The following is a 21,008-nucleotide window of genomic DNA, read 5'->3' as shown; positions in this document are numbered from 1 at the left end:
CATCCCTACCAAGGGTCAGTACTGTTTTATCCTCTATTCTACAGCTGACAGACAAAAATGACTAAGAGACTCATTTAGTTAGTATGTGAACAGTATTTGTATTCAAACCTAGGCAGTCTAATTCTAAGATAATTGTATTTCCTGCTGCCTTAAGCTGGGAGCCTGTTATTTTGGGCTTTTATTGTAGTGCTTGGTATTGAACCTAGGACATCACACATGCTAATGTAGTGCTCTGCTACCTGAGGTATGTCCTCCATCCCTACTGCTACCTTTAAGAGTATTGGAAAAATAAGGGACATAAAACACTTGTAATGTATCTTTTCAGATAGACTGGAGAGGGGGAGGGGAGTTAGAATTTAGGTGATACAGATAGCATGCTACCCCCTAAGTCTCTATAGTTGGTGTTGTCTGGAATTTAATATGTGGTAGTGCTATTGGAGGCCTAACACCAAGTTATTTGTAAATCAAACTCAGTGATTTTTATTTCACACTGAAGTCAGCCTCAAACACAACTACCTGCAATCAAAAATGAGTTCAAAAATAGGAACTGAGGGCTGGGGATGTGGCCTAGTGGCAAGAGTGCTTGCCTCATATACATGAGGCCCTGGGTTCGATTCCCCAGCACCACATATATGGAAAATAGCCAGAACCGGTGCTGTGGCTCAAGTGGCAGAGTGCTAGCCTTGAGAAAAAAATAAATAAATAAAAGAAGCCAGGGACAATGCTCAGGCCCTTAGTCCAAGGCCCAGGACTGGCAAAAAAAAAAAAAGGAACTGAATTTTACAGGTGACTTTAAATATAACTAAGCAAGTATTTAATGGGGCTTATTAGTTATTTTCCTTCTCGAACACAAATAGCCTTTAAGTGATCTGTTGGGCAATTTTTCAGTTGTCAGCAAAATAGCTCAGTCACTTTTAAGACAGTGGATGCTGTGTTGTACCATTTTCAGTGTGTTAGGGACTGGGAATATCCATAAAACATTCCTGACAGTCAAAAAACTTGCAGGGTGGCTCATACATGTAATCCTAGCTACTCAGTAGGAGGCTGAGTTTTGAGTATCACAGTTCAAAGCCAGCCGGAGCAGGAAAATCTGTGAGACTCTTTTTTTTTTTTTTTTTTTTGGCCAGTTCTGGGGCTTGGACTCAGGGCCTGAGCACTGTCCCTGGCTTCTTTTTTGCTCAAGGCTAGCACTCTGCCACTTGAGCCACAGCGGCACTTCTGGCCATTTTCTGTATATGTGGTGCTGGGGAATTGAACCCAGGGCCTCATGTATGCCAGGCAAGCACTCTTGCCACTAGGCCATGTCCCCAGCCCTGTGAGACTCTTATCTCCAATTAATCACCAGAAAACTAGAAGTGGTACCTAGCTCAAAGTGGTAAGAGTGCTAGCCTTGAGTAGAAGAGCTCAGGCACAATGCCCAAGCCTTGAGTTCAAGCCCCATGACTGACCAAAGAAAAAAATTCACAGCTTGACATAGAACTTACAGAAATACATGAAGAATAGCATACTTTTTTTTTTTTTTATTGGTCATTCATGGGACTTGACTTCAGGGCCCGAGCGCTGCCCCTTAGCTCTTTTGCATAAGGCTAGCACTATAACACTTTGAGCCACAGCTCCACTTCCTGTTTTTGAGTGGTTAATTTGGAGATGAGTCTCATGGGGACTTTTCTGCACTGGCAAGCTTCCAACTGCAATCCTCAGATCTCAGCCTCATGAGTAGATAGGATTACTGGCAGCCTGAGCCACCTGTCTCTTTTAAGACTGTGTGTGTGTGTGTGTGTGTGTTTATACTTTGTTAGATAAACCAAATTGTCCTGCAGTTTCTCACTTCTATATATTTCTAGTCTTGAAAAAAATAGTAGTTGATATATAGACTTAAATTGAAACTTGGGGATGGGTTGGGCAGCTTTTATTTTCTGGTTTGGTCATTGGTTCTAATCTGTATCATTTCCTTTCAGTTGCTCCCTGGAGCAGTAGAGTAATTGTATTGGTTATTTACCCTCTGGTAGAGTGTGTAAAGTGGAGCATTTGATATGCTTCTGCTTTGCTGTCTAGTTCAATAATGTGTCAGTGTCTGCATGTCTGTACTGAGCTTGAACTTGGCCTGAATGCTGCAGTCCCTTAAGTTTTTCTGCTCAAGGCTAGTACTGCTTGAACAGCAATTCTACCTGGCTTTTTGGTGGTTAACTGGAAATGAGAGTCTCTGGAGTTTTCCTGCATAGACTGGCTTCAAACCTCAATCCTCAAGTTTCAGCTAGGATTACAGGAGTGAGCCACCAGTCCCTGGCTGATAAGGCAATACTAATTTTTCCAGACAATCTCCCCACTTATGTATCATATTTTGAAATCAAGCTAAGTATGATGCTTTTTCAGTGGTTTTATTTCCTGGTTTTAGTTAGTAAAAGAACTTTCTCAAGGGGCTGTGAATATGGCCTAGTGGTAGAGTACTTGCCTCGCATACATGAAGCTCTGGGTTCGATTCCTCAGCACCACATATATAGAAAAAGCCAGAAGTGGCACTGTGACTCAAGTGATAGAGTGCTAGCCTTGAGCAAAAAAAAGAAGCTAGGGACAGTGATCAGGCCCTGAGTTCAAGGCTCAGGACTGGCAAAAAATAAAAAAATAAAAATAAAAATTCTCGGCCCCTTTTGGGTCTAAAAATTTCCCATCTGAAAATTTGGGTTTCTTTTCCTCTTTTCACCTCCCAACTTTTAACATTCTGTATGCATTATAGCTCAGGTTATATTTTTTTCCTTTTCTGAGGAAAACATCCTGGTTGTTATCCATAACATTTTACATATATTTTCTTATATGGTTATCGGCAACAATCCAAGTGTCTTCAAATTGCAAATATGGGACTTGAAGCAGACATCTAGGGTTTAGAGTCTGTACCTCTAGCTTATAAGTAATTTTGGCTGAGCACTGGTGGCTCATGCCTGTAATTTGAGAAGGTTACTCAGGAAGCTGAGATCTGAGGATCACAGTTCAAAGCCAGTCCTGGCTGAAAAGTCCCTGAGACTTCTATCTCCAATGCACTATTCAGAAAAGGCCAGAAGTGGCACTTTGGCTCAAGTGGTAGTGTGTTAGCTTTGAACAGAAGAAGCTCAAGGACAGTGCCCAGGCCCTTGAGTTTAAGCTTCTGCACTCTCCCACCCCCACCCCCCCCACTCCCCTTGCCAAAAAAAAAGTAATATTGAAGTCAAGTACACCTCTGGGTCAAATTTGTAATCCTAGCTACTCAGGAGGCTGAGATCTGAGGATCATGGTTCAAAGCCAGCCCATGCAGGAAACTCCAGAGACTCATCTCCAATTAACCATCAAAAAGCCAGAAGTGAGGGCTGGGGATATGGCCTAGTGGCAAGAGAGCTTGCCTTATATACATGAGGGCCTGGGTTCGATTCCCCAGCACCACATATACAGAAAACAGCCAGAAGTGGCACTGTGGCTCAAGTGGCAGAGTGCTAGCCTTGAGCAAAAGGAAGCCAGGGACAGTGCTCAGGCCCTGAGTCCAAGCCCCAGGACTGGCAAAAAAAAAAAAAAAAAAAAAAAAAGCCAGAAGTGAAGCTGAGACTCAAGTGGTAGAGTGTTATATCTTTGAGCAAAAAAGCTCAGGGACAGTGCCAGTCCCTGAATTTAAGCCTCCCTCGACAAAAAAAATAATTTTGGATCAGAAATAAAGGGGTTGGGCACTGGGATTAGTTTTTGTTTTCGACAATCATGGGGCTTGAACTCTGGGCCTGGGCACTGTCCTCTAGCTCTTCAGCTGAAGGCTAGCGCTCTACCTTGTCAGCCACTGTGCCACTTCTGGTTTTCTGGTGGTTAATTGGAGATAAGACTATCATAGCCTTTCCTGCCCAGGCTAGCTTTGAACTATGACCCTCTTGAGCAGCTAGGATTACAGGTGTGAGTTACCAATGCTCAGTGGCACTGGGATTTTAACTCATGGTTTCATGTTTGTGCCACATCCAGCCCCAAAGCTTGTTTTTCAGAATAGATTTTTAGAAATGCTTTTAAGTAAAATGAACTTAAGGCAGAATTGTCTCACCAGGTGCTAGTGGCTCACGCCTATAAAACTAGCTACTCAGGAGGCTGAGATCTGAGGATCATGGTTCAAACCAAGCCCAGGCAGGGAAGTCCATAGACTTTTATCTTCAGTTAATTACAGAAAAAGCTAGAAGTGGAGCTCTGGCTCAAAGTAGTAGAGGTCTGGCCTTGAGCAAAAGAGATCAGAGATAGCACCCAGGCCCTCAGTTCAAGCCCTATGATGTACAACAAAAGAATAAAAAAGCAAAATTGTATCTTAAGATATAGTAGTCAGTTTACTGTTAAAAATCTCAGATATAAAAATTCTGTATACATATGCGTGTGTACTTATACACACATATGTGCAAAGGCCTAAAGTCCTTCAGCTTTTTTTGCTCACAGCTGATACTCTACCACTTGAGCCATGCCTCTAGTCCAACATTTCACTGATTAATTGGTGATAGAATGCCTGCTGATTTTTATTCCTAGGCTGTTTCTAACCATGATCCTCCAGGTCTCAGCCTCCTGAGTAGAGCTAGGAGTTACAGGCATGAGGTACAGAAACTAATTACATAGTTGTGGTTTTTTTTCTAATGTCACAAACAGCAACTTACAGTCATACAACCTATTCCCTTTCAGGGTTGGTACAGTTTGAAAGTACTTCACCTCTTTTACTTTTATTTACATTGTTTTCACTTTTGCCTGGAGCTAACCTGAGTCTCAGATCACCCTCTTAGTCTCCTTCACACTTCTGAGTAACTGGGATTACAGGTGTTCATCACTACCTCTGGTTTGTTTGTAGAGATGAGGTTTTATTCATGAGCTTTTTGTCCAGGCTGGCCTAGATCCTCAGTCTTGATCTTGTTCTCTCTAATCTAATACCTGAGATAGTTTAGATGTAAGCCACCATGACTTGCTGGCTTGGGGGTGTGGGGGGGAAACCCTAGTTATCTTTATTGAATAGTTTGCTTATATGTGTTTAGTGACTTTTGGAATAAATGCCATAGAATGTTTTTGCTAATTTTAAAACCTTATGGCATGGCTGGGAATATGGCCTAGTGGTAGAGTGCTTGCCTTGCATACATGAAGCCCTGGGTTTGATTCCTCATTATCACATATATAGAAAAAGCTGGAAGTGGTGCTGTGGCTCAAGTGGTAGATTGCTAGTCTTGAGCAAAAAGAAGCCAGGGACAGACAGTGCTCAGGCCTGGAGTGCAAGCCCCAGGACTGGCAAAAAAAAAAAAAAAAAAAAATCAAAAAACAGAACAAAACAAAAACCTTATGGCTTCTGAACCTTATTAGCCAAAAAGCAATGTGTCACATTGTATCAAGTAATATGTTTCTGTCCTCTGATGAAATTAACCATATCTCCCTCCCCCCCCCCCCCCAGTCTTGGGGCTTGAACCCAGGGCTTGAGCACTGTCTCTGGCTTCTTTTTGCTCAGGGCTAGCACTCTACCACTTGAGTCACCACCACACCACTTCTGGCTTTGTTCTATATATGTTGTGCTAAGGAATCAAACCCAGGGCTTCATGTATGCGAGGCAAGCACTCTACCATTAGTCCATATTCCCAGCCCCATAACCATATCTTATTTTAGCCTACCAGTCTTAATTCAGAACTGTTTTGATATAACTAGTTTTTGTTACTGAATAACGTTGTTAGCCACACCTACAGTTCTGGGTTTTTGCTGTTTAAACCCCCTTACATTTTTGCTGTTTTGTGAATCTTTCTGGGAGAGAGTGCTGGAAAGGCTGTATGCACACATAGATATATCACACAAATACACTTTTAGTCATGGACAGCTGGAGCCCGTTATCCAAGATGTGCCAGTGAGACACAGAGAAATGAGGACAATTTGGGATTTATTCCAGTGGCTTTTTGTGGTGACATCGCAAGCTGGAACAGTTTCCTAAGTAGGCTCTTCTAGTTGTATGCCTTGACACTGGTTTTGACTGCTTAGCTTCCTTTGTTTTTTGTCTGTGTTGTTCATATTTGGAAAGTGAAGGAGCCTCTCATTTGTTCTCTGAACTTGTAATAGTATTCTGGCAAATTCTCTTTCAAGTTAAATATGGTTTGTTTGTTTTCAACTCTGGGCTCTGATTTGTACAAATTGCTATTCCTAGAAAGTTCTATTGCTACTTCTATTTAGAATAATGTCCTAAATTTATGGAGTTGAAAACTTTCCTGCCTTTTTTTCTTTTTCTTTTTTTCTTTTGACAATTAATTCTAGGCTTTGAACTGGGGGTGCTGTCCCTAAGCCTCTTTTGCTCAAGGGTAGCACTCTACCACTTGAGCTACAGCACCACTTCCAGCTTTGATCAGAATAGCTCAGGGACAGTACCCAGGCCCAGAATTCAAGCCCCATAACCGACAAAAAAGTTTCATGGACTTTCCTTCCAGGGCTGGCTTTGAACCGCGATCCTCAGATCTCAGCCCCCTGGGTAGTTAGGATTACAGGTGTGAGCCACCCACACCCAGTGGGAAAGCAACTTTCTATGAGTTGAGAAATACGTGGAGAATGAAAGAATTAAGACATTAACATTTGTTAGAGTTTTTGTTAAGAACTATGCATACCGAGAGTCATCAGCTCCTGGGCCTGGCCATTGGCCTGCATGACCTACCATTTGTTTTTGTTTTTTTGTTTTTTTGTTTTTTTTTGCCAGTCCTGGGCCTTGGACTCAGGGCCTGAGCACTGTCCCTGGCTTCTTCCCGCTCAAGGCTAGCACTCTGCCACTTGAGCCACAGCGCCGCTTCTGGCCGTTTTCTGTATATGTGGTGCTGGGGAATCGAACCTAGGGCCTCATGTATCCGAGGCAGGCACTCTTGCCGCTAGGCTATATCCCCAGCCCGTGACCTACCATTTGTAACCACAGCCTATACACCTGGGCTGCCCTGCTGTACTTTCGCACCTGGAATGAGCTGGGGATGTGTGTAGGCTGGTCCTGTGGCTCCACATAGCTGGGCATGAGGCCATGGATCCTGGCATGAAGTTGTTCACAGTGTGCAAGTTCTTTTGTGTACTTGTGCAGGAAGTCACACTCCAAGAGTTCCAGCATGATTTGGGAGTACCAAGTTTATTCTACAGCTTGTGTCCCTTTGTTACTTTCCCTGCTAAGGGAGGAAACTGTGTGAACAGACTGCAGGTGTCATTCCAGGGACCCTATAATCAAGCCTGTGTACAAGAGCACCCCTTTTGGGATTAAGTTTCAGCAAGGAGAACGGAACTGTACAAATTCCAGTAGGGGTGACTAAAGAAGACTTTTTCTTTCTTCCTTTCTTCCTTTCTTCCTTCCTTCCTTCCTTTCTTCCTTCCTTTCTTCCTTTCTTCCTTCCTTCCTTCCTTTCTTTCTTCCTTTCTTTCTCTCTTTCTTTCTCTCCTTCCTTCCTTCCTTCCTTCCTTCCTTCCTTCCTTCTTTCCTTCCTGTTCTGGGGCTTGGACTCAGGGCCTGAGCACTGTTCCTGGCTTCTTTTTGCTCTAAGGCTAGCACTCTACCACTTGGCCACAGCGCCACTTCTGGCTTTTTCTATACATGTGGTGCTGAAGAACCAAACACAGGGCTTCATGTATGCGAGGCAAGCACTCTACCACTAGGCATATTCCCAGCCCTTAGAAAGTTTCTTTAATATGAAAAAAAAAAATGTAGATTAAAAAAAAAAAAAGAAAAAGTACAGATACCTTGTGGGGAATCAGGCTTGTGGGGAATGGAATTTGTTTTATGGTTGTGGAAAAGGAAATTTTTTTGGTAATGTGAATGGAGCCAATATGGGTAGAGGTTGAAGTTTCAGAAGTAAGTAGTGATACTACAGGACACAAGAAACTAAAAGTGGTTATATGATCAAAGGCACATAGAGTAAGTATCCTGTCTAAAGAGAGCCCAAGGTAGAAGAAATGGATATAAGACCCTTGGCAAGAACCTAGTAATATATTCTTATACAAAATTAGATTGTATAAAAAATTAGATCATGTTGTAGAGTGCATAACAGTACCTGACATCATATGAAGTACCTGATGTCAGATTCTTTTAAGAGACACTATTCAACAAATATTTATAATGAACATGTTTGCTTTCTGTTGCCATAACAATAAACTTGAAAAAGCCAAAGGAGAGGTATATTTTGACTCAGCTTCAGAGGTTTTAGTTGGCCTCATTGCTGTGTGAGACAAAGGTACTTACCACATGGCACTCTTCTAGGAACCACCCCGTTAAACTACTTCCCACTTTCTATGTTTTCCTCACTTAATAACCCATCAAGTTATTTCTGTTTTTTTTTTTTGTTTTTTTTTTGGCCAGTCCTGGGCCTTGGACTCAGGGCCTGAGCACTGTCCCTGGCTTCTTTTTGCTCAAGGCTAGCACTCTGCCACTTGAGCCACAGCGCCACTTCTGGCCATTTTCTATATATGTGGTGCTGGGGAATCGAACCCAGGGCCTCATGTATATGAGGCAGACACTCTTGCCACTAGGCCATATCCCTAGCCCCATTTCTGTTTTTTGTGTTGCTGGTCCTAGGGCTTGAACTTGGGACCTAGGCTCTGTTTCTGAGCCTTTCTGTGCTCAGGACTAGCACTCTACCTCTTGAGCCATAGCTCTGGCTTTTTCTGAGTAGTTTATTGAAGATAAGATTCTCAAGGAATTTTCTGCCTGAGATGGCTCTGAACCTCCTGAGTAGCTAGGATTACAGGTGTGAGCCACTGGTGCCGGCTCCCTTCAGATTATTAATCTATCAATAGATTAACCAATTAATAAGGTTAGTCTTCATGAATCAGTCTCCTGAATACTGCTGCATTGGTAACTTAATTCACACTCAGATACAAATCATGCTTTCTCTGGTCCCCAAAGGCTCATGTCCATCTCTTAATGCAAAATGCATTTTTTCCATCTCCTACAATCCCCAGAAAGAAGCAATTTCAGAATTGATTAAAAGTCCAAGTCCATATCTTCTCTAAAACTCAAGGAAACTTTTTTTTTTTTTTTTTGCCAGTCCTGGGGCTTGAACTCAAGGCCTGGGCACTATCCCTGAGCTTCTTTTGCTCAAGGCTTACCACCATCCCTTGAACCACAGTACCAGCTCCAGCTTTTTCTGTTTAAGTGGTACTGAGGAATCGAACCTAGAGCTTCATGCATGCTAGGCCAAGCACTCTACCACTAAGCCATATTCCCCACCCCTGAAGATAACTCTTAAGATGAGTTTCTATAAAATTCTAACAAGTTAAATACTTCCATTGTATAATGGTAGGATAGGCACAAGGTAAATATTCCCATTCCAAAAGGGAGGTATGGGGAAATAGGTAGGAGAGATGGGACCAAAGCCAGACCAAAACCCTCTATCCAGCAGAGCAACAATAGTTACTATAGCTCCATGACTATGTCCAGGAACACAGTAGCATAATGTGAACTCCAAAGGGATTGAGTATCCTTGTGGGCTGGGAGTGGCCCGTTGTGGCCTTTTGGCTGGTTCTGTTCACTCCCTGAAGTTTTCCTTTGCAGATATTCCATGTTCCTAGGATCTTTGTTATAACTTTGCCTTTACTCACAGCTTCCACTCATCACTCACTCTGGGGAGTTGGGGAATTGCTGGAAGAGACCTTAACCCTACTTGCTACCTACTCCCTGGCCTTAACAGGACTTCCTTTGAAATCTTGGTAAAATTTTTTGTGACTTCATTGTAGAATGTAGATACATTCTACAGGCATGTAGATGCCTGTAAACCTCAACATCGTGTTATAATGACCAAGGCCTAGTGTCAGCTCAAGTAATAGCTAAATATATAAAATTATAGAATGTATTTCATATGTATAATTTCCTTGTCTGTTCTGCTTAATTATCTTTATTCAGTCTTCTACAAATCTCAGAACATAGACAAAATGTAGACAATTATTTGCCACCTGGGCCCTGTGCTCAGGGCTAACACTACCACTTGAGCCACAACTCCATTTTTGGCTTTTGGGCAGTTAATTGGAGATGAGTCTCATGGACTTTCCTGCCTGATGTGGCTTTGAACCGCTATCCTTAGATCTCAGTAGCTAAGATTATAGGTGTGAACCATTGACACCCAACTCTGTGATCCAATTCTTAACAGTGTCTTCTTTTCCTCCTGTAACCTCATGAATCTGGCCTTTACTGTTTTTATTTCCACCAGAATTAACCAGTAAGCTCTACTTAAAGCATTCTAGGGTTTAACTACCTTGTCCAAACTTAGCTATATTGATCCTGCACAGCAATTGCATGGACATCTGAATTATTTGGCTTTATATAATCACTATAACCTCACAATTTTCTTTTTGTTCTTTTTTTTTTTTTTTTTTTTGCCAGTCCTGGGGCTTGAACTAAGGGCCTGAGCACTGTCCCTGGCTTCTTTTTGCTCAAGGCTAGCACTCTGCCAACTTGAGCCACAGTGCCACTTCTGACCTTTTATATGTGGTGCTGAGGAATCGAACCTAGGGCTTCATGTATACGAGGCAAGCACTCTTGCCACTAGTCCATATTCCCAGCCCAATCTCACAAATTTCTTGTTAGCTTTCTGTAGCAAAATTAAACTGAGTTTTTAGACCTCAGACCCAAAGTCCAGGGTCCCAGATTAGTCCAGCCACCCATCTCCATATGCCAAATAAAGAGACATACTGAAGGGCATTGAAAGATTTATTACATAGCAGTCAATTAGTAAGTAAGTACATTTTCAGTAATTTTCCTAGGTGCAGGCATTGGGCTTCAGGTTAAATAGGGGAGAATTGGAAGCAGGGAATGAGAATGTAGGCATAGTTTTAAAATTTCAAATCAGAGGTGTGGCCTAAGAGTTATTCCAGAGAATTGTTATCAGTTTACTACTAGAACAGAGTAGGAACAAGTTTTCTTTAAGAAGGCATTGCCTGTTTGAAGGAAAGTGTACTTCCACACAAGATGCTTATCAGAGTGTTTCCTCCCACAACCCAACTACAAGGAGACTGCAAGCACAGAATACCTCAGATCAAAAGGCACATGCACAGGGCCAAGCACTGGTGGCTCATGCCTGTAATCCTAGCTACTCAGGAGGCTGAGTTCTGAGGATCATGTTTTGAAGCCAGCCTGAGTAGAAAAGTCCCCGTGAGACTCTTGTCTCCAATTAGCCACTCAAAAAACTGGAAGTGGGGCTGTGGCTCAAGTGGTAGATCCCTAGCCAGGCCCAGGCCCCGAGTTTAAGCCCCACAACCAACAACAAAAAAGGGCATACATACACAAGTTGAGGGACTTTTAGTTAATTCACAGGGCCCAGAAAAAGCATCTTTTAGGTTGTCTCCTACAAAAATATATGAAGAAATCAACTTAAAGGAGGAAAGAGACTTTATATGGCTCATGTATCAGAGGTTGTTGTCAATGGTTCAGTTATTTCTGCGCTGGTCAAAAGGGTCAGGCCAGAGCAGGAGGGCATTATCTGAGGGAAGCTGCTAACCCCACGGCAACAAGGAAGGAACAGAGGAAGTAGAGTTATGGCTCAAGCAGTAGAGCACCAGCCTTGAGCAAAACAGCTAAATGACAGCACCAGGCCCTGAGTTTAGTGCGCCCGAGGCGCCCTCCCCCCCCCCCCCCCCCCCCAGTTCTAGTGTGTGGGCGTGCATGTGCACATCCACACAAGGAAAGGAGAGAGTGATATAAAGTCTTCAAGTGGGGCTGGAAATACGACCTAATGGCAAGAGTGCTTGCCTCGTTTACATGAAGCCCTGGGTTTGATTTCTCAGTACCACATATATACAAAAAGGCTAGAAGTGACACTGTGGCTCAAGGGGTAGAGTGTGCTGGCCTTGAGCAAAAAGAAGGCAGTCAGTGCTCTGGCCCTGAGTCCAAGCCCCAGTACTGGCAAAATAAAAATAAAAAATAAATAAATTCTTCCAAGTACATGCCTCTAGTGACTAGTTTCTCTTCCAAGTAGACCTTATCTCCTACAGTTTTCATTACCTTCCAATATTCTGTATAGCTATGAATCCATGAATGGATTAATGAGGTTATAGCCCTTATGATTCAATCACCTCTGAACACTGTTGTTTTGGAGATGAATCCTTCAATATGAGTCTTCAGGAGATGTTTCAGATCCATACTATAGCAATAAATTGTTAGGTCAAGCACTTAGGTATAACTGATTCTATTTACACTTTGCAGAGAGAGAGCGCAAAAGCACTTTTATGAAACCAGATAAGGAATAGATTATGTAAAACATTATAGTTGAGGGGCTGGGAATGTGACTTGGCAGTAGAATGCTTGCCTAGCATGCATAAAGTCCTGGGTTTGATTCCTCAGCATCACATAAACAGAAAAGGCCAGAAGTGGCGCTGTGGCTCAAGAGGTAGAGGGCTAATGAGCAAAAAGGAAACCAGGGACATTGCTCAGGCCCTGAGTCCCAAGCCCCAGGACTGGCAGAAACAAACAAACAAACAAAATTATAGTTGAAAGTATTGTCTGTTTATATTTGTTTAATAATATTTTTCATTGTGAGAAAAGATTTTCCATTGTAACCATTTGGAAATGGGTACAATTGAGTGTCATGAAGTACATTCTTAATGCTTTCAACCATCTCTACTGTCTTAATTGCAGAATATTTTCATTACCCTAAACTGATACCTTGCACAGTTGCTTAATAGCAGTCACACCTCATTCTCTGCTCCCCATTTCCCCAGCTCCTGTTAACCATTGTTTGGTTTTCTGTGTGGACTGGATATTTTACATAAATTATGTATAGCATAATACTGTTTTCAAGAGTTTTACCTGTGTTTTAGCCTGTGCTTTGCTTTTTGTGTCCAACTAATTGGTTGTGGTCTGGTACATGCTTCTAGTGTCTTCACTGAGAGGCTAAGGGAAGAGGATGATGAGTTTGAGGCAAAACTAGTATACATAGTGATACTCTGTCTTAAAAACAGTAAGTCTATTGTTTTCTTATGTTGTGTTTTGCTACTGTGAACACTCATTTGCAAATGTTTGTGTAGCTCTTTTTTTATGTGCCATTCCTGGGGCTTGAACTTACAGCCTGGGTTGTCTCCCTGAACTTCTTTTGTTCAAGATTAGCAACTCTATCACTTGAGCCACAGCTCCACTTCCAGCTTTAATGGAGATAAGAGTTTCACAGATTTTCCTGCCTTGGGGGCTTGGAACTCTGATCCTCAGATCTCTGCCTCCTGAGCAACTAGGATTACAGGCATGACCACTGATGCCTGGCTTTGTGTAGCCTTTTTTTTTTTTTTCTTTTGTAATCTTGGGGCTTGAATTTAGGGCCAAGGCACCATCCCTGAGCTTTTGTGCTCAAGGCTAGCATTGTATCACATGAACTACTGCTCCACATTTGGCTTTTTGGTGGTGGTTAGTTGGGGATAAGTGTTCCTGCCAAGGCTTGCTTCAAACCACAACCTCAGATAACAGCTTCCTGAGTAGTTAAGATTTCAGGCATTCTTCAGTTAAGATGGAGTCTCAGACTTTTCTGCCTGGGCTCACCTGGAATAGTGATATTGCTAATACTGAAGTAGCTAGAATGATTAATTCATGCTATTGAGCACAGCTGTGGGTTGAGAAAGGCGATCTTGCAAACTTTTTCTACTTGAGTTGACCTTGAACTGCAGTCCTCCCATTCTTAGCCTCCCAAGTAGCTAGAATTACAGGGTGGTAAACATCCAGCTTGCAAGCCATATAAGGCCCTTGAAATCATTTGGTACATGGCTGGCAGACACCTACACTTCTCATCAGCTGACATACCATCTGCCTGTATTGAAAATTTTGTATGGCTCACAAATGGTGTTATAAATATCCATATGGCCTGGGAGGAAAAAAATTTCCCACCTCTGGATTACTTATAGGCATGGGCCACCTGCAGCCAGCTTCTTGAGAGTCTCACTATATATAGTCTAGGCTGGCATGAAACTTAGAATCTTCCTGCTTCAGTTTCTCAAGTGCTAGTATGATGTACCACTCTAGCTGTGAGAGATGCTTTTATTTCTTTTTAATGTATACCTAGGGAATTGATGGGTCATATGGTAATCATAGTTTAATTATTTTGAGGAAGCCTTAAGCAGCATCAGTGTTTCATATTTCTATTTCTGCATCCTTATTATATTAAACTTAGTAAAAATTAGTTCATCAGGTCTTTGAACCTTCATCATGTGGAAGATACTATGCTAAGTGGTAGAAGCTATATATTCATTCCAGGGATCAAGATCAGATTCCTAGAACTGAGAAATTTTTGGCCTATTGGTAGCTAAGTTATAACTATCCTAGAAGGCATAATTTAAAAACACCTTTAGGACTTCTGAGAGAGATTACTCTCAGATAGAGAATTGTTTGTTTGTTTGTTTTGGTCAGTCCTGGGGCTTGAACTCAGGGCCTAAGCCCTGTCTCTGAGCTTCTTTTGCTGAAGGCTAGAACTCTACCACTTGTGCCACTTCCGGCTTTTCCTGTTTATGTGGATCTAAGGAATCAAACCCAGGATTTAATGTATACCAGGCAAGCCTTCTACCACTAGCCTCATTCCCAGCCCATGGCCTATTTTTTGACTATCAAGCTGAGGAAAAAGGTGGGGAACAGATAATGGTGGCAAGGATTGATATAATTTTATGCTGAACTTAGCCAATAGAATAAGCTAGGGTAGATGATGAAGTAGACCAGTTATGGCTAAGATAAGATATCGGCTGATTGGTTGGTTGGTTAACTTTTTGGTTGGTTTTGCCAGTTACAGGTGTTGAAGCTCAGGTCCTCAAGTTTGTTCAGGTTGCTTGCTTACTCACTTGGCACTCTACCACTTAAACTACACCTCCAGCCCTGCTTTTTTGTTGGTTACTTTGGAGAGAAGTCTTGTGGGCTTTCCTGTTGGCTTCAAATCTTGATCCTTTGGATCTCAGCTCCACCCCTAAGTATCTTGAATTACAAGTGTATGCCACTGTTCTGAGCTGTTTTACTTTTTGACATGATGTCTCATGTCCATACTGTGCTTGAGCTCAATCCCCCTGCCCTGCCTCCTAAGTAACTAAAGTTATTTTGTTGTTGTTGTTGTTGTTGTTTTACCAGTCCTGGGGCTTGAACTCGGGGCCTGAGCACTGTCCCTGGCTTCTTTTTGCTCAGGGATAGTACTCTACAACTTGAACCACAGCCACACTTCCCGCTTTTTCTACATGTTATGTGGTGCTGAGGAATCGAACCCAGGGCTTCATGTATACGAGGCAAGCACTTTACCACTAGGGCATATTCCCAGCCCCAGTAACTAAAGTTATAAAGAAACATGTACCGCTGTTTTTTTGGGAGGGGGGGTTGTTTTGTTTTGTTTTGTTTTTGGCCAGTTCTGGCGCTTGAACTCAGGGCCTGAGTACTGTCCCTGGCTTCTTCTTGTTCAAGGCTAGCACTCTGCCACTTGAGCCACAGCGCCGCTTTTCTGATGATTCAAACCCAGGGATTCATGTATGCTAGGCAAGCACTCTACCTCTAGGCCACATTCCCAGCCTCTCGTTTTTTAAAAGGGAACAACAAAACTGCCAAGCATTTGGAAAATTGGGAAATAATAAAATGGAACTCAGAACTTTTTCTACTTTCATGTTCTCCCTAAGTGTTGCTTTTTGCCCTGCCTTTCAACACCTGACAGTTCTGAAAATTCTGTACTTGAAACAGATCTCTTCTTTGAGCTTTAGAGCACATGCTTCTCATATTTTTAAGTGTTTAAAAGGGAGATGAAGACTGGGGATATGGCCTAGTGGCAAGAGTGCTTGCCTTGTATACATGAGGCCCTGGGTTCGATTCCCCAGCACCACATATACAGAAAACGGCCAGAAGTGGCGCTGTGGCTCAAGTGGCAGAATGCTAGCCTTGAGCAAGAAGAAGCCAGGGACAGTGCTCAGGCCCTGAGTCCAAGCCCCAGGACTGCCCCCCCCCCCCAAAAAAAAATTAAAAGGGAGATAAAAGCTGGGGGCTAGTGTCTCAAGCCTGTAATCCTAGCTACTCAAAAAGTTGAGATCTGTGCTGGGAATATGTCCTAGTGGCAAGAGAGCTTGCCTTGTATACATGAAGCCCTGGGTTCGATTCCCCAGTACCACATACATAGAAATCGGCCAGAAGTGGTGCTGTGGCTCAAGTGGCAGAGTGATAGCCTTGAGCAAAAGGAAGCCAGGGATAGTGCTCAGGCCCTGAGTTCAAGGCCCAGGACTGGAAAAAAAAAAAAAAAAGAAGTTGAGATCTGAGGATCACAGGTCAAAGCCAGCCCAGGAAAGGAAAGTCCATGAAACTTACCTTTAATTAACCACCAGAAAACTGGAAGTGGTGCTGTGGCTCAAAGTGGTAGGATGCTAGCCTTGAGCAAAAAGCTCAGGGACAGCATCCAGGCCCTGAGTTCAAGCCCCATGGTGGGGGGGGGGAGAGAGGAAAAAAAGATGGGGGAGGGATGGAAAAAGAAAAACAACGAGTGATATGTGCCTGTAATCTCAGCTACAAGGCTGAGATTGTGATGATCACAGTTTGGGGCTAGCTGGGACAGAATAGTTTGAGAGAAACCATCTCCAAAATAATCATCAAAAAACCAGGCAGGAGGGCTGGGGATATGGCCTAGTGCCAAGAGTGCTTGCCTCGTATACATGAGGCCCTAGGTTCGACTCCCCAGCACCACATATACAGAAAATGGCCAGAAGTGGCGCTGTGGCTCAAGTGGCAGAGTGCTAGCCTTGAGCAAAAAGAAGCCAGGGACAGTGCTCAGGCCCTGAGTCCAAGGCCCAGGACTGGCCAAAAAAAAAAAAAAAAAAACAGGCAGGAGGTGGGTTGTGGGTTAGATTGCCAACCAAGCAAGCAAAAAAAATTAGTTCAAGACCACCCTGAGCAATATATAGTAAGACATGCTGTCATACCCAGTATGTTATTACAGGTGCTAGCACATTAAAATATAAATTGATTAAAGATCATAGTGTGATTAATCATTTGTCACTTTATCATTATGTATGATAACGGTTTTACCTCTTGTGATTCTGTGTCCTTGTTTTCCATTTACAGATTGATAGATTCAAATTGCCTTTTTATTGATTGAAAAGTGATGGAGAAAGATCCAAAGTATCAAGTGACTTCTCTACCAAAGCAGTAGAAGATTCTTCATACCACCTTCTGAAAGCTCAATTCAGGTTTTGGGAAGGAGGAGAACAAGTGAAATACGGAAACCTAACAAGAAGAAAACCTCATTTAGGAATTGTCTTTCCCTGACTCTCCATTGTCTCACTCTCCTTCTACTTGTTTTAGTTTTGCTTTGAATTTATAAATAGTGAAGACCAAAGAAATAATACACATATTTAAGGGCTTTATATCAAGAAACTGGACTTGAAAACTTCTGTGGAGGGAAAAGTATATCAAGTTCCTATCTTTTTTTTTTAAAGCAAAATTTCTTATGTTCTTAGACTTTAAAGATTGACAAACATAAATACAGATCTGCTCATTATTCTTAGCAGTTAAGAAGGATGAGATTTGTATTTTAAGGGCTTTGTCATATGGGTGTGCCACTGGAGTTGACTACTCAAATCTTTTCTAGTGCTTTAATATATTTTTGATCTCTCATCTTGACATTACTTACCACATGGGAGGCTACTTATCTTTCTAGCTATGACCTTATTAAAGTAGTGTTTGCACTCACTGTGCAAATGTCCATGTATTACCTATTTAAGCAACATACTAGTGCCATTACTCAAGAAGTTGAATGAGGTGAACATAGCTATAACTTTTTCCCCTTTCCCCTTTTTTAAATGTAACAAATACTGTTTATGTTCCCCTTCCCCCCTTCCCCTTCCCCTTTCCCCCTTTTGGCAACGTGTCAGGAACTAGAGTAGTTTAGGATGAGTAATTGAGGGGACGAAGAAAGTGCGCTACACAGAGCTGGACTTCTTTGTGCTTCGTCACAAGGCGTGCCGCTGACCAGGCTACTTAAATCACCCTTTCAACGAGAAAACCTCCTGGAAGATCCAACTGGCAGACTCAAGGAGTTCAGGAAACAGGACCACAGAGGTTATACTCTGGGGTAAATATTCGTTATATCTTAACTTTGGGAGAAAACCACATGTATACATGCCATGAAAAATATTTGTTGCTTTCCTGTGCAGTAGTTTTCAAGAATATTAGTTGATCGCTCAGGAAAACGGATGCTAATTGATATATATGGAAATGAATGTGGAATAAAGATAAAAGCCCTGGAGAGGTTGTCTTTTTCTCTGGGAAGATCTTTTCTATTGCTTTTGTCAGAAGTGACCCAAGTACAGTAGACAAGGGTCTACTGCTATTTTGAGTAGATGTTTATTCTTTTGATAAAACCCAATAATGTATTCACTTCCATCATTCAACCCTCCATACTTGAATCCCCTCCTTCTCTCCTACTTTTTTCCCTCCCTCCCTCCCTCCCTCCCTCCCTCCCTTTGTGTGAGTATGTTTCATGGTCATGAAACTTTGAGACCATTTCTATTGTTTAGAGTTTCTCTTGATTGAAGCTTTGTTAGTAGTCTGTAGAGAGTCTGATAAGGTATGAGAGATCATAGGTTAATCACAGATTCCTTTACACATTGGTATGTAGGAGTCTTAAAAACATGAGTGATTTGATTTGTTTGATTTTTCAGATCCTGGCCATGAGGTTGGATGCCTCACCTTGTTGAAAAGACACTGGACCTAAATGGCGCAGCATGACTTTGTTCCTGCTTGGCTAAATTTCTCAACACCACAGTCAGCAAAGGTACTCTTCTCTATTCCTGTAATAACTACCCCACATACGAGTTCTTTTCCCCCCTAGATTAACTATGTGTTGTTTTGGGTTTTTTTTGTTGTTGTTGATTTGTTTGTTTGTTTTTGAGAGAAATGTGTGTTGCATTAGGGGTGTAAAGACATGGAACCAGTTCATATGATTAAAGGAGACCTAGTCATATTAAGTAGAATAGCATAAATTGATGAGGTAAACCATTTGGGAAATTGCTTCCATTTTGCCAACTAACTGAGGAAGAACAAAAGTGACTTATTTTAATGTGAATTTTTGGGAAGCCATTCTTGGGCTTATCTAGACATACAACTTTTTAATCTAAATTTCATTTTGAATTGTTTTCATGAAATTCCCAAGATACCATGGTTTACCTAATCTGGCTTGAGGCATGGGGGAAGTGGGCCAGAGGAATAGAGTAGGGGATCCAGAGAAACTTTTTTTTTTTTACAAGCAACCCTTATTTTTCTGTTGTTGTTGTTGTTTTAATTATTGTTAATTTGGGGGCTGAGAATGTGGCTTAGTGGTTAATTATCTCCAATTAGCCACCAGAAAATTGAAAATGGTGCTATGATTCAAAGTGGTAGAACAATAGCTTTGAGCAAAAGAGCTCAGGGACAGTGCTTAGGCTCAGAGCTCAAGCCCCATGACCCACCAAAATAATAATAATGTAATAATAATAGGTGTCTTATCACAATAAGGTAAGTAGATAATACTTCAGTCTTTCCAGTAAAACTACAGTAAGCAAAGTTGTATGGTTTGGACATAATGAGAGATGTATAAAAAGTAACATAGAAGGGGCCGGGAATGTGGCCTAGTGGCAGGAGTGCTTGCCTCCCATACATGAAGCCCTGGGTTCAATTCTCCAGCACCACATATATAGAAAACAGCCAGAAGTGGCACTGTGGCTCAAGTGGCAGAGTGCTAACCTTGAGCAAAACGAAGCCAGGGATAGTGCCCACCAGGCCCTGAGTTCAAGGCACAGGACTGGCAAAAAAAAAAAAAAGGTAACAGAGAAAGTAGAGGGCTGGGAATGTGGCTTAGTGGTAGAGTGGTTGCCCAGCATGCATGAGCCCTGGGTTCAATTCCTTAGTACTACATAAACAGAAAAAGCTAGAAGTGATGCTATGTATAGTGCTCAGCCTTGAGCAAAAGAAGCTCAGGGACAGTGCCCAGGCCCTGAGTTCAAGCCCCAAGACTGGAAAAAAAAAGTGGAATTATGGCTCAAGTGGTAGAGCACCATTGTTGAGTAAAAAAGCTAAGGGACAATACTCATGCTCCGAGTTCAAACCTCAGTACTGCCCCTACACACAAAAAAAAAGGAAAATCATAAAATAGAGTTTAAAATAAGCCTGTACAAGTAGCTAGTTGACTAAATTGCCAAGGTAGTTAAAAGGGAAGTTTTATTTTTTTTTTTCGTTTAACAAATGGTGTTAAAACAACTGTCTCTGTAAGGGACAGGGAAAATACTTCCACCTTAAGTAAAATGGATTGTAACCTATTTAAAGGGCTAAAACCACGAACATTTGGGAAAATCATATTATTTGGGACACTGAAAATAAGAAAGTAGGGGCCAGCACCACATATATAGAAAACGGCCAGAAGGGGCGCTGTGGCTCAAGTGGCAGAGTGCTAGCCTTGGGCAAAAAGAAGCCAGGGATAGAGCTCAGGCCGAGTCCAAGCCCCAGGACTGTCAAAAAAAAAAAAAAAAAGACATTGAAAATAAGAAAGTAGATGTGAAAATGTCCCTTGACGTGGTTTCCTTATAGGCCTTGTTAAACATCTTCATACTCTGGGGCTGGGAATGTGCCTTAGTGGTAGAGTTGCTTGCCTTGCATGCATGAAACCCTAGGTTTGATTGCTCAGTACCACATACACAGAAAGAGCTAGAAGTAGTGGTGTGGCTCAAGTGGTAGAGCGCTAGCCTTGAGCAAAAAGTTCAGGGACAGTGCCCAGGCCCTAAGTTCAAGCCCAGGACTCGGAGGGTGAAAATCTCCATACTTTTAATAGCTTGAGAGATTGTGGTCTCTTTATTAGATAAGGTTGTAGAGGGTTTTGTTATTATACTGGCTTACTTGATTAAAGGTGAATAATCTCATAATGGCTGTCTCCTCGTTGGAGAGCAGGAAAACATTCAGTCCCAAGAAGGTGGAAACAGAGCAAAATAGGCACCTGATGTAATGACAGAATGATGATACAGCCCTAGTCCAAGACAAAAACTCTAAAGGTTCTTGGAGAGCTACTGGTGGAACTATGCACTCAAAGATGGAAGAATCTGGA

General features: G+C 42.2%; 1 protein-coding gene across 2 annotated transcripts in view; it reads left to right on the top strand.

Moving 5' to 3' along the window:
• Nucleotides 1-21,008, top strand: part of Gpbp1l1 (GC-rich promoter binding protein 1 like 1) — a 50,044-nt gene that overhangs the window by 4,389 nt on the left and 24,647 nt on the right. For both annotated transcript variants that reach the window (XM_048351202.1, XM_048351201.1), the window contains exons 2-3: nucleotides 17,000-18,008; nucleotides 18,598-18,710. In XM_048351202.1, the coding sequence (XP_048207159.1) occupies nucleotides 18,651-18,710 (60 nt within the window). In that variant the 5' untranslated portion in view covers nucleotides 17,000-18,008; nucleotides 18,598-18,650. The remainder of the gene's footprint in view (nucleotides 1-16,999; nucleotides 18,009-18,597; nucleotides 18,711-21,008) is intronic.

This window comes from Perognathus longimembris, chromosome 7 (assembly GCF_023159225.1).
Source record: "Perognathus longimembris pacificus isolate PPM17 chromosome 7, ASM2315922v1, whole genome shotgun sequence".
NCBI classification, from domain to species: Eukaryota; Metazoa; Chordata; class Mammalia; order Rodentia; family Heteromyidae; genus Perognathus; species Perognathus longimembris.
Note: the sequence above shows the minus strand (reverse complement) of the source record. Positions and strands in the feature narration are given on the sequence as shown.